A 13,782-nucleotide genomic window follows, 5' to 3' on the forward strand; every position below is an offset into this window, starting at 1 on the left:
GAAAAAACATCTGAGATTTCCAGAATAAAGGCATAATATTATGAGAAAAAAGTTGTAATATTATAAGAATAAAGTCATAACTTAACGAGAAAGAAAGTCGTAATATTACGAGAAAAAAAGTCGTAATATTATGAGAATAAAGTCATAACTTTACGAGAATAAAGTCATAACATTACGAGAAAGAAAGTCGTAATATTACGAGAAAAAAAGTCGTAATATTATGAGAATAAAGTCATAACTTTACGAGAAAAAAAGTCGTAATATTACGAGAATAAAGTCATAACTTTACGAGAAAAAAAGTCGTAATATTACGAGAAAAAAAGTCGTAATATTATGAGAATAAAGTCATAACATTACGAGAAAGAAAGTCGTAATATTACGAGAAAAAAAGTCGTAATATTATGAGAATAAAGTCATAACTTTACGAGAAAGAAAGTCATTACTTTACGAGAATAAAGTCATAACTTTACGAGAAAGAAAGTCATAATATTACGAGAAAAAAAGTCGTAATATTATGAGAATAAAGTCATAACTTTACGAGAAAAAAAGTCGTAATATTACGAGAATAAAGTCATAACTTTACGAGAATAAAGTCATTACTTTACGAGAAAAAAAGTTACAATATTACAAGAATAAAGTCATAACTTAACGAGAATAAAGTCATAACTTTACGAGAATAAAGTCATAACTTTATGAGAATAAAGTCATAACTTTACGAGAATAAAGTCATAACTTAACGAGAATAAAGTCATAACTTTATGAGAATAAAGTCATAACTTTACGAGAAAGAAAGTCATAACTTTACGAGAATAAAGTCATAACTTTACGAGAAAGAAAGTCGTAATATTACGAGAAAGAACTCTGTTGATAAAATAAAAATGTTTCCAATAGAAACTGTAGCCCGCCACAGTTAAACATCAAGAATACAGAGTTTAGAGAATAAAGCAAATATAAGCAAAGTCCTCTTAAACCTGCAGTAGGCAGAATATTTTTGGCATCATTGGGTACAAAATCCATAATAATCTTTCAGCATTTTGTAATTCAAGTGTTCTGAGAGAAAACTAGACTTCTGCACCTCCTCATGGCTCTGACTTTAAAAAATCTAGCCCGTGACGGGAGACTTTGACCAATCACAGGTCATTTGAGAGAGAGAGAGCGTTCCTATTGGCTGTTCATTCAACGGAGGCAGCTGTCAATCACTCATGAACTCCGATCAAACGGTCAAACTAGGCAGCGCTGATCATATGAATCAATATTCTGTTACTATAATGCCTATTTCTGCCTATTGTTTTCAGAAACATCTTGTAGTGTACTGTTTAGCTGTAACATTTTAAAAATAAAATTATATCAACAATAACTTTTTTTTAGTTCCATTTCTACACACTGCTGCTTTAATACGTCCTGACTGAGTGGCTCATGTGTAGCTACTTTTGACTTTAATGATATTCACTGTGTTGTCTATTAAATGAAAATGCTGCAGTTCCCTCTGAGTCCTCTTACTCGACTCTAATATCCTTCTCAGTTCACTCTGTCAAGGTGGTGACACATTGTATTGCTCCCTCCTGCTTTCATAAGGCTTCATGAGACTTATTTCTGTCCATAGATGCTCAGAAGACTAACTGAGCTCTTTGTCTCTCTCTATCCTTCATTATGAGATACATTTGTGAGACTAATAGGATGTGAATGGATTTCCCAGGGTGACTGTTATTTGATTTTGCCCACAAGAATCCGAGATGTGTGTAATCCCAACAGGAAAAATCCAATCTGCATATATCAATAGTGTCAAATCTGTTTTTAAGCAACATTAAAATCCATCTTGTTGCCTAAAAATGAGACAAAATAAAACAGTTTTCCTTTGAGATCAACAAAGTCTTTATTACAAAACATGAACTGTACTTCAAGGGTATATTTTAAGCATTTGTGTCTCGTCTCAAAGTTTTATTGGGCTTTTTAATATCTGATCCATCGATGCAGACTCTCAGGAATACATTGAATACATTAGGGGGAGCCATTATTCACAATCATTTTCACCATCAAACTCTCTATTATAGAGTAAAATCCAAATCAAACTTTATGACATTCATTTTATTTTTTCTTTAGAAAGCAAAAACATTTCATTGACATTTTGTAACACGGTGGTAAAAATGTTAATAGCTTTAAGAATCAAAGCTTTTTCTTTTTCAAAATGAATAATTTTTTTCTTATTTGTCTTGTTTTTGCAGACTCAGATAAAACTGCAACGTTCTCCCGTCGCCCAAATCTCATAAATATTTCTCGTTGTCCACTTTGAGCTCAGGGAGATTCTGTGAGACTAGAAGTTAACGGCAGTGTTTACGTGGCAGATTAGGATTTTTTTTTTTAATGAAATCCAAATCAGCACTTTGATCTCCTCCTTAAACATCGGAACACTTTCGTTGTCTGTATAACTGAGCCTCATACGGTGGTCACCCTCATGACCACCTCATGGTTGGCTCTGCGCAGGCTGTTGGGTCTTAACTGGCTGAGGATGTGTAAAATGGTGTAGCCACAGTGGTGGTTGAGGATAGTCCTGACATGTCGACTCGCCCTTCGTCCGCTGTCCGAGTTCCTCTCACCGCGACCTTTGCTGCTGGAACTGATGGGGTCACCTAAGTCCTTCGCTTTCTCATAATTCAGCACTTTCCACTGCTGGTTCACCGCCTGCCAGCGCTTAAAGATCCGGTAAACAGACGATCCTTCATGGATTATAAGGCCTGGGCATTAAGGGCAAAGGGTGGTGGTGGGGAGGTCGGGGGGGAGGAAGCAGGGTTACATATAGACAAACAGTTGTTTGTTCAATGAGAAGTACAAAAAGGTACAGCGTGAATAAGAACTAAACGTTCTCAAAAATAAAACGATTAATATACTGGACTTGTTTGGACTGATGTTTGGTAAGAAACACGTGTCGATGAAAATCCCTTCACAAGAAAAAAAAAGAGGCAGAGACAGAATGCAACAAATACACTCAATAAACACAAATGTATTATCTCATTTGTGTCTGTGCACTTAGAATAAACAAATATCCACATTCACTAAAGTATCGTAAACTATGGCTGTCACAATATCAGATTTCCACTACACGATCATCAGGGCCAAAAGAATTCACAATAACAATATTACAATAACAATATTAATGCGATCTGCAGAAAAAAATGCTATCAGTCAAATTCATCTTTAACTTTGTATATTGTGCATTTTGTCTCCTTTTTGGCAAATGAATTACGCTCAAAATACGAGTGTAGGGAGGGTCTGTAACCATGACTGTACAAAAATGGGATTTTTTACACAATATTAGCATTATGTGTATTATTAACATGATATCAATATTTCGTTTTTAAATATATGCGGTTATCGTCAATACCAGTATATCGCAACACCCCTAGTATAAACTATCTCCATTGTGCTTTGCAGTCAGCCACTGAGTTATAAATACAAAAGTAAGAGATCAAAAGTAAGAGACAGTGATAACAACATCTCAACAACTATTGGATGGATGAAGGAGGATGAATCTTACTGACTCTGTGATCACCTGATTTTTCTTCTAGCTAAAAGCAACATTCCCATCAGCCGCCCTCGGCTGTACTTTGTATTTAGAGCTAATTACTGCAAAAATGTTAGGATGCTAAAATGCTGAACTAATATGATGAACATGTATACATGTGAACATTATGAGCATGTCAGCATGCTGAGGCCACAGAGCCACTAGCATGGCTGCAGACTCTTAGTCTTGTTAATAAGGTGAGTAAAGCGTTAAGTGAAAGCCAAATTGGTAACGCTTTATTTACGGTTTCCTGAGTAACTATGTAATGTGGCACTAATTATAGCCTTGAAGGAGCTGCTCTATTTAAATCCAAGTAAATATTCATTTATTATTCATTTATTGTTGGAAAGGTTTAATTGTATGCTTGCCTGTAGGCAAACTGCCCATTTTGCTCAGCTGACCTGTTGTGCACTGACGAAAATACTCTCTAGATAGCAATTAATTGTACTTCAGTGAAGTATATCATAAGTATATCATTTAACATCATCTCCATATTTCTTATAAATAGTATCAAGATACATAGTTATGTCTGGGAAATTATTAAAAAAATTATAGGAGTATAAAATAAAGCGTTAACACCATTATGTGTTAAAATGACTTGTTATCTTGTTAAAATGGATATTAATATTCACACCAACATGGCAGCCTCGGTATATGTGTCTTACCTATACAAACGATGTCCATGAAGCCGTACATGCCGTAGCATATCTGGAAGAGGAGGTCCTGCCGCTGCCATTTGGCTGAAGGGCTGAGAGACGACCACACCAACCAGGAGATGCTGGCGATGAGGAACAACGAGCCCAGGATGATGGCCGCGATCTGCACCTTCTCGATGACAGTCAGAGAGATGGCCTGCCACTGGGAGAGAACCAGAAATGGACTGAAACCCTGAACCGTGGACATTGATTTAAAAAATGAGTCTACTGTAGTGCAGGGTTTGTCTCAGTTTATTTGACACTGTATGTTAAGATTGCGTATGACGTCAGTGAGACAAATGCTTGATTTCCCCAATTCACTCAGTGTGAAGTCCGACACCTTCAGATGTAACTGCAGTGCTGTGTCATACAATCACAGCCTCACTGAGCCTCTGCTACTCAGGCTCCCTGAATGAATTAAACCATCTCACTAATACCATATCACACTCTCCAAAAAGATTATAATTCATTCAGAGATGCAGGGATTAGCTAGCAAGACAAGCCACTGAGGGAACAAGCATTTCCATCTGATAATAGCTCAGCATTCACGACATTTGTTGCTACGGTCTGTTCGTCTGCTGTCTGTGTGCCACACACTCAGCCATCATCAATCATGTGCCAACTCTTTGAAATGTGCAGCGTCTCATTAATTTGTTCTTGGTATCTTCCTATAAGTCCTCATCACTATCTTCTTCTCCATTTGTCCGTAAAATAAAAACTGTATAAATAGCTCTGTGAAAATTAAATTGAGATATTCACTCTTTATCTGCCAACAGCAGCGTGCTTCCTGTTAGGAATCAGTGCATGTTGACCAAAATCAGTCCAAATCAGTCCGTGGTCAGTGGTGGACAGGAGGAGTAATCAAGTACTGTACTTGAGCACAATTGTTGTATGTTACTTTCCTGCTACTTTATACTTCTACTCCACTACAATTCAGAGGCAAATATTGTACTTTTTATTCCACTACATTTATTTAATAACTTTGAAGATTTTGATTAATAATACTAAATATAATCAACAAATAATTTATCATGGATTACACACTTTAATAGGCCACTCCATCAAAAAGTAAGCACAACTACAAGCCAAGTATACCTTTCTGTAGGCCTATAAGACAAGAACACTTAATTATACTTCTCTTAAGTATATCTCGATCAAAAGATTAAGTACAATTAGGCCTATAAGCCAAGTATACTTAGACTTTTCTGTATACTTGTCAGTATGAGCCAAGTATACTTATGTATACTTTTGTTAGGTATATCTCTGATAAGTACATAAAAAGTAAACCGAAAGTATACTCTCTTATTTTAACTTTAAAAGAACTATACTAATAGCACACTTGTATAAACTTATTTTTGGTAAGGGAGGTTAACTTTATTGATCCCGTGGTGAAATTCACAAACTGCCCCCCAAGTAAAAAAAATAAGGTTCACCTTTAACAGCTATACAACATTAAAGTGATGAACGCATTTAATGCATCAATAATTATAATACAATAATATAATATATATATTATTCTGTGGGCCTCTGTGCAGAATGAGTACTTTTTCTACTATAAGTACATTTTGATGCCAATATTGTTGTACTTTTACTTAAGTAAAATTCTGAATACAGGACTTTTATTTGTAAAAGAGTATTTCTATACTGTGGTATTACTACTTTTACTTTTCTGAGGACTTCGTCCACTTCTGTCTGGGGTATTATTGCCATTGCATTCACTGTATGATCAATGAACAAAAATGTGATTATATGATTTTCTGCCAATCGCTCACTCAAATCTGGTAACGTAAAGTTTGCACAAGGCTTTCTGCTCTATAGCCTTGCAGTCTAATGTGAAGGTCTTTATTCATATATCTCCTCCTTTAAATGTTTATACCCCAGTAAGAAGAGTTTCCACATTAAAGGGTGAAGACAGACGGAGAGAGCGACTGTACCTGAAGTGGGTTTTTGGTGCTGATGGCCAGGACCTGGTACTTGAAGTAGCAGATCTCACAGCTCCAGGAGCCTCTCTCACTGATCCAGCGGATAAGGCAGGACTGGTGAGTACAGCGCACAGAGCCGGCGCAGCGACAAGGGCTCAACAGCTCTCCCTGCAGGACACAACAAGCAGCTGCATGGGACACACTGGATGGAAGCTGTTATTGAATCTGCCTGTTACAAGATTGGATTTGGTGAAGATGACAGTAACAAATAAAGATAAAGATCTGTATCATGAATAGAACAACTTGCCTCCACGGCCCTGACGATGTTACTGTCACATTTTATCTAGTGAAGGTGTTGTTTGTTGTTCCTGTCATGAAGCTGGCAAGGGGATTAAAAAAGATAGATAACAGCCGGGAGCAAGCACCAACAGATATAATCAATGTGATACTATACACTGTATGTATGCAAGGGGAATAATAATCTTAAAAAGGTAAGACATTAGAAAAATGGGACTTTTGATGGTGCACAACATCATCACATTGTAGCTTGTATTTTCTTTGTTTTTTTGGGTGTAGTAGAATATGGTATTAGTCTATTTGTCTGATTTATTGACAGTCCATGTGCAATCCTGTCTCCAATGTTGTTTTGTTATATTTGTCAGAGTACGAGAGGGTTTCAAAGTGACACCAAATAATAAGTAAAAATGATCACAATAGTTTAATCATTTACATTATATGTAGCTTTCTTGTAACCCTTAATCACATTAAGAGTACTGGTATTAAAGCTTTGATAACAGTAACAGTAACTGCCATGAATCCTCTCAGGATAACACTCCTGTGACTTTCAGGTTTTTGTATATTTGATCAGCTTTCTGTTCTTCCTATATCTGATAAATCTATATGTTGGTGTTTACAGGTCTTCAGTGACTGTAACATACGGTGATCAGACGTCCCCGTTTGTCGGGCATTGTCCCAGTTTCAAGCTGGATGTCCCGAGTCCCGACAAATATCTGTAAAATGTCCTGGTTTTCAACAGTCACTACAAAACTGTCCAAGTTTTCACCACAATTAAAATAATAACGATAATATTATATTTGTTTTCAGCGCTTACATCGACATTTTCATGTTCTGCCCCACTCATTAACCAATATGAAAAACATAAACAATGCATCTGAATTCAACACTGATTTTTTTCTGAAATCAATCAATGTTTTTTTGTCAAGGCTGTTGCTATGACGCTCGCAGCTCTTTCTGACAGAGCGGCTTCGTTCTGCACACACTGCAAGAGTAAGCTACATTGTCGGTGGATTTTGGGAGACAAAACATTATGTCCATGGTGTTGAAAGGTGTGCTCGGTGGGTGTGCTAAGCGCTGAAATAACTGTCCCCCTTCCTGATGAAAATACCTATGGTGCATGCATTGAGAGCATACATGTTGCATGTGCATGAACGTGAGGTACACTTAAGAGTCCTGGTTTTGGGTTCTGAAAATGTGGTCACCCTATTGAAACATCTTCTAATGGGTCTGGTTTAGTTACAGTCAAAGTGTGATGATTCTAACTCATTTCACATCTATGATCCACAGGTCCAGGAATGTTTTTCCTCTCTGAGTTTTCCTGGTTCATTGTGTCTGAGTGGTCAAAGCTCCCACAGCTACCTTGTCCCTTTTATTGCCAATTGTCGCCTATTTTTATGGTTCTTCTTTTGTGTTCACTGGAACAAACCAGAGCTGAGCTTTTTAACCACAATATTCTGAGATTGTGTGACGTCGGTCTGCTTTATAGGGTATACTGATATAGTCGATTATGGGATGAATTTAACTCTAAAAGCAACGCTCTCATACAATTGTGCTCTGCTTGGTGCCGTAATATGGAACATAATGAACAAAAGAACGTGTGACTCTTTCAATTTCTCTGCCAATCATATACGTATGCTGTGTGTATTCTGTGCCTGTACAGGTAACCTCCTGGTGTTGAACTGTCTCCATCAGTTGTGTACATATAGCCAACTCTCCAACGTCTCTCTAACAGTTGCATGAATTCATCAGCTTCAGTCATCTCCATCCCGATCACATGTGTCTAACTGCAGAATGCATTATTTTGCTTGACTAAATGCTAAGCAACTTTTTATTTATTTATTTTTAGGGCTTTATGTGGGTTAAATTGTATGTTAAAAGGCTATATGGGACGTGCAACAATATAATCAAAGACATTTTATTTGAATTTTTTCGATTAAATAAAAGCACGTCAAATATGTCTGGCCCTTAGTGTGATTCTCATTTCCCAGTGTGGCCTTTAGTGAAAGTGAATTTGACACACCTGGTCCAGATGAACATTAGGATGAGAGTTTTGGAGCAGTGATCAGCTCCCAACTTGACACACTAGCAGAAATAACTGGAGTCAGTTGATTTAATTATGACTATGGGGTATAAAAGGGAGTGTACCTCATTATTACGAAGACGTTTCGAGCATCATTCAAGATGTCATCTAACCAGACATTTGAAACATGAATCAAAATGTAATAAAGTGAGAGTCAGTCTACTACATTTCATTATCTGCTGCTTTAACGCCTTCATCTGGATACAGATTGTTCTCTCGTGTCACTTTACCGTAGCCTCAAAAGACATCACAGGACATCTGGTGCAGGTTTTTGTTGTCAGTACGAGACTCCCCAAGGCCCTCGGACTGACAACAAGTCCGAGGGCCTCGCACATCTCACTTTATTTTCTGTCTGACTCCGGGTGATGTGCTACGTCTTTAATTAGTTGGCTATCTGGAGGGGAAACAGAAACTTTCTGAGACCTCTAGCAAAGTCTGTCTCTTCAAGGTTGATTTCATCCGCTTTATTGCTCAGACCGCCACGTCTCCGACGAGAATGACAAGCTTTTTAAAACATTTAATCTTTCGGTGCATCCATTCACTCTGTTCTCCTCTTGAGCTGTACTTTGTGTGACCTTCCTGTTGCCTAAAGGAATGATCAAAGGTTTGATCCCTGTATTAATGGTTTCCTACTGAAGAGTCCTTCAGCAAGTTATTGAACTCGTACTGCCTCCCTCGCTCAAATCCCTCAGAATAATAATCAGTATGAATGTCTTTTATGTCGAGGAATCATTCTCGGAAACCTTTCTTCACTGCTTTTTTTTTAAAATGGCCTAATTTTGTGCATCAGATGCTGAATCTATTACTGCGAGGACTTCACTGGTTCACACAGTAAATATAAAGCCGCTCCTGCTTCTTTCCAGCATAAATGATGCCCTTCGTCTGCCCACTGCTATTTTCAGATCACTGTTGATGGATTAATTCCTGTTTTAGTCTGAGTCATTCTGGGTTTAGCAGACTTGATGCACACTTCCATGTATTTGAAACAGTTTGGTATTGATGTATAATGAGTTTTTTAAACTAAATTTGTTCGCACAACTTAATTTCTTCTTTAGCGACAACCCAAACAAATACCAGTTTACTTGTTATGAGGACTACTACTCAGTCTGTGAAAACAGTTGTATAATGTCTTCTGTGGCTCTGGAGGAGCTTTGTCAAATCCATATAGACTGTACATAAGAAGTGGACGTAGTCACCGTAACATCTCCCATTGGTTTGTGGACTGCCATTTGGAAGCCTTGAGCTCGGCATTTTGGCCGTCGCCATCTTTCTGCAAGAAATCTCCTTATGGCAGTTAATTCCAAAGAAGTTTCAAATAGGTTACTTGCTAATTTGTATCACCTAATTACCATGAAATTTGCGGACCTGTAAAATGAAGTGTTACCAGCGTTTTTTGAATATTAAAGCTGAAGTAGGCGAGATTGGAGCAAATATGATAAAAAAAAGTTATTTTTAGAAAACGGTCGCTATATCGTGCCTCCGGTGCTCCTAACTGCATCTGCAAGATTTCACAGACCGGAGGAAGACAAGCAGTAAGAGCTGATCTGAGGTCTGCTGTCCATCTGCTGTCTATGAGAGCCGGCTGTCAATCACTCGCCTCAAATGTTTTCAGAATCATCTTGTAGTGCACGGTTTAGCTGTAAAATGAGAAAGTTTGTGACGCCGCCGCCATTGTGAAATCTGGTGAAGGAACGCCAAGTTCCGTTCACAAATATTTAGTAAAAATATTTCTAGAATGGGTAAACTTCTTAACAAATATTTACATTTGAGCGTTGCCTGTACTGGGTTAAGTTTCCTGAAACTTTTCACATTCACATTTAATATTTTCATGCAGGTATTTCTATGGATTATTGAGCTCAAACAGCAGAGGAGGAATAGTGAACATGACCTCTCTTGACCTGCTAAGACTTCCTCAGGTGAGGCACCACATGGTTTGAGGCCCCCAAGCACACCTGTGCTGCTGAAGTGCAGGATCCTACAGGTTCCTGGAGGTTTTTCTGGAGCCTCCAGGGTCCTACAGGTTCCTGGAGGTTTCTGGAGCCTCCAGGGTCCTACAGGTTCCTGGAGGTTTTTCTGGAGCCTCCAGAATCCTACACACTGACGAGCTGACCCCCTTGTTAAAGAACCCACAGTGATATACCTTTTATTATTTATAGCTACCTTCTCCGGCCCCTGGAAGCAGATCCGGCACTGCGGTGATCGCCAACCGCTCTCTGAGAGACTCGGGAGGGACGATGCGTCCAGGCCTCCGCTAGCTCCTTCTCCTCCTCCTCCTCCCTCGGATTTGTCCTCCTCTGTCTCCTCCAGAGCCAGGCTACGTGGCCGGGAGTCAGAGCCGTAATACTCTCCCTCATCGTCCCGGTGGGAGCAGCTCAAGGGGGGCCAGCCACAGCCTCCCATAGCGAGCCCTCTCATCCGGGTCTGCGTGTCTGGGTCCGTGCCCGACTCGGTCCTCCTGCTTGATCCGGAGCGCATCAGTACCAACACTTTGAGTTCATTGAAAAACATCCGGATGCGATACTTGAACATTCTTCAGCAGCTTTATACTACACAGACACAACTGCTCTGAGAGACAAAACAGCCTTCAGCTTGACTGTGGCAGCTCCAATATAAAGTACCATCATCATCATTTTATATAATATTATTATTATTATTATTATGGCATCCAAACCATTTGATCAGGCAGTCCACATTCCTATTGAATAAAACACAGATCTCGGTCAAAAAAGCATGCCTGAACCATGATAGGCTATTAGATCAGCCCATAGCTCTTTGCATATCCTGTTGTTATAGCATGTGCACCGCAATCCAGCCAATAGGGAAGCACTATTTCTCCTGGATGGAGCCAATGGAGGCTGAGAGAAATCAGAGTCAGAAGGGTCCAACATCATCATCCTCCCATAATTACATTATCATTTTGTTTTTTTTATCAGCATCCAAGTGTTCCTTTTTTTAAATCAACAGAGGATAAAATTGTTGTTTGTTCTTCTACAGGAGGGGAAAGCAGAGAGGGTGTCAGAGGATGTGGGGGGTTGATATTAAATCCTATTAAGTCAAAGCCGATTTATATCTGAGTTTCTCCCATTTACCTACAGGGGACATGAAACTACACGAGGTGACACGCGTGCATCCTTTGTTGTCTCGCAGTAGGCATCCATCATCATCATCATCATCATCACTCTTCTTCTTCTTCCTCTTCTTTTATCACCTTATCCGACAATTAAGTTACAATCCAGCAGCGTTGCATGTTAGATATGAAAAATTAACAATAATAAAAAAAAAAAATCCATTGCACGACAACTTGCACTCACAGTTTTTTTTCCATCCATCTCTGCGCCACAAAGAGAAGAGAGAGAGAGTCAGATATGGATTCCTGCAAAAAATGAGTCGACTGCAAAAACGTCCCTTCCGGGTTGTTAAAAACAAATCATCAAATCTTCACCAGAATAAATCAAAGGCCTTTCAGTGGGACAATAGAAATGCGACGTGTCCAGGATCTCCAGCTTGTTAAAACTTGATTTTCAGTCGTTTTTTTCTTTCAAAAACTTCATCTGTACAGTTACAGTTACATACCGCAGATTTGCATTAAAGCACCTCCATGCTGCAGCTGAGAGGATGAGCTCCATCCTCAGCAGGCAGCTCCACACTGAGAGGAGGCTGCTGTCCGAGGTGCTGATGTTCATGTGACGTAGAGGCCACGTGCTGATATCCATCGGCTGATGAAGAAAAGAAAAACAATTAATAAGAAACTGTGTGTGTGTGTGCGAGTGTGTGTGTGTGTGTGTGCGTGTGTGTGTGTGTGTGTGTGTCACCATCTCCTGCATGGTGTCATAAGACTATAATAACCAGAACAAAGACTGTCTGACAGAGAGGCTATATACAATAGATCCACCATTCACACCATCACATCTGTCACATCATTGTCACACAGAGGAGACTGTCTGGTGACTATTATTAGATAAACAATGAAAGTCTGCTCCACCATCACAAAGAGATGCTGTTTGCTGAATTCTGCTTTTTTTTTTTTTTAATGAAGAGGCTAAAACTTATTATAGGCTACGTATTATGAAATAAACATTAAACCTCCAGAAAATCATCTGCTGTTTCTGAATAAATCTGCATTTAATATTAGGGAGAGAGAATAGGACGATGACTGAATTGTACACTGATTATATTAATTGATTATATATATATATATATATATATATCTTTGTATGTGTATATAGCGTATATAGCGTATTTTGTTTTATTCTATTCTTTTAAATTTTTTTTTACTTGTATATATTCTTTTTATTTTATTTCAAATTTTTTGTATATGTATGTTTTTCCTGTATCTATAATGGTTTATTTTATATTAATATTATGTTTGTTAAAGGTCCCATATCGTGCTCATTTTCAGGTTCATACGTGTATTTTGTGTTTCTACTAGAACATGTACACATGCTGTAATGTTAAAAAAAAACTTTATTTTCCTCATACTGTCGGCCTGAATATGCCTGTATTCACCGTCTGTCTGAAACGCTCCGTTTTAGTGCATTTCAACGGAATTGCAACAGAATTGCGTTGCTAGGCAACAGTTTGGGTCCGTGTTTACTTCCTGTCAGCTGATGTTATTTACATACACTGCAACCAGGAATAAACTGGGACACATTTAGAATGTTTACGTTTAAAACTGTGTAATGGTCTATATATTGTATATTTGTGACATCACAAATGGACAGAAATACTAACGGCTTGTTTCAAACGCACAGTTTCTGAATACGGGCTGTGTGTATTTCTCCATATATTGAGTGCTTCGATACTTTCACAGTATTTATAAAGCACTTAAACCTGCTTTATAATATAAAAGACATGAAAATCGTACTTTTTACAATATGGGACCTTTAAGTTTCTTTGTACCGAGAATGTTGTTATTGGGGACGTTTGTGAATGTTTTTTCTGTTGTTTCAAAATGAAAAAAAAAAAAATAATATAGTATTGAAAAAATAAAAAAATCTGCATTGAATATCAGAAAATGTGTTTAAGAGAGGCATGCTGTTTATGATATCTGTGTCATTTAACCTGTTCGTGTCTTCCTTGAATGTAAATCTACAGCCAGGGGGCAGAAACTATATTATTTAAAGGTATTACAGTCAGTGTTGTGAATGAGTGATAAGAAGCTGCAGGTGTGCTGAAGAGCTGAATTAGCTGACTTTTTAATAGCACACATTTACGACTTCAGTAAATCAT

The 13,782-nt window shown here is 38.2% G+C and overlaps 1 protein-coding gene across 2 annotated transcripts; it reads right to left on the reverse strand.

Annotated features, from left to right (window-relative positions):
- Positions 1-1,848: 1,848 nt before the first annotated feature.
- On the reverse strand, positions 1,849-12,255 carry LOC141765840 (E3 ubiquitin-protein ligase MARCHF9-like). 2 transcript variants are annotated; one of them, XM_074632100.1, is made up of 4 exons: positions 10,714-12,255; positions 6,189-6,344; positions 4,225-4,411; positions 1,849-2,732 (listed from the first exon to the last, which is right to left on the reverse strand). In XM_074632100.1, the coding sequence occupies exons 1-4, from the start codon at positions 11,080-11,082 to the stop codon at positions 2,434-2,436; spliced, it is 1,011 nt and encodes a 336-aa protein (XP_074488201.1). In that variant the 5' UTR covers positions 11,083-12,255; the 3' UTR covers positions 1,849-2,433. The 2 variants fall into 2 exon arrangements, with proteins under 2 accessions (XP_074488201.1, XP_074488194.1); XM_074632093.1 differs by having other exon boundaries at positions 4,225-4,417; positions 10,714-12,252.
- Between the last annotated feature and the right edge of the window lie 1,527 nt (positions 12,256-13,782).

This window comes from Sebastes fasciatus, chromosome 1, assembly GCF_043250625.1.
Source record: "Sebastes fasciatus isolate fSebFas1 chromosome 1, fSebFas1.pri, whole genome shotgun sequence".
NCBI lineage: Eukaryota > Metazoa > Chordata > Actinopteri > Perciformes > Sebastidae > Sebastes > Sebastes fasciatus.

What these genes read in the sequence shown, in the direction of transcription:
- LOC141765840 (XM_074632093.1), bottom strand. Translation starts at nt 11,082, where the DNA reads ATGTTCAAGTATCGCATCCGGATGTTTTTCAATGAACTCAAAGTGTTG. An exon ending in GCACCAAAAACCCACTTCAG is followed by an intron (nt 4,418 to 6,188) that starts GTACAGTCGCTC and finishes GTTCTCTCCCAG; the next exon opens with TGGCAGGCCATCTCTCTGAC. An exon ending in CATGGACATCGTTTGTATAG is followed by an intron (nt 2,733 to 4,224) that starts GTAAGACACATA and finishes CTTAATGCCCAG; the next exon opens with GCCTTATAATCCATGAAGGA.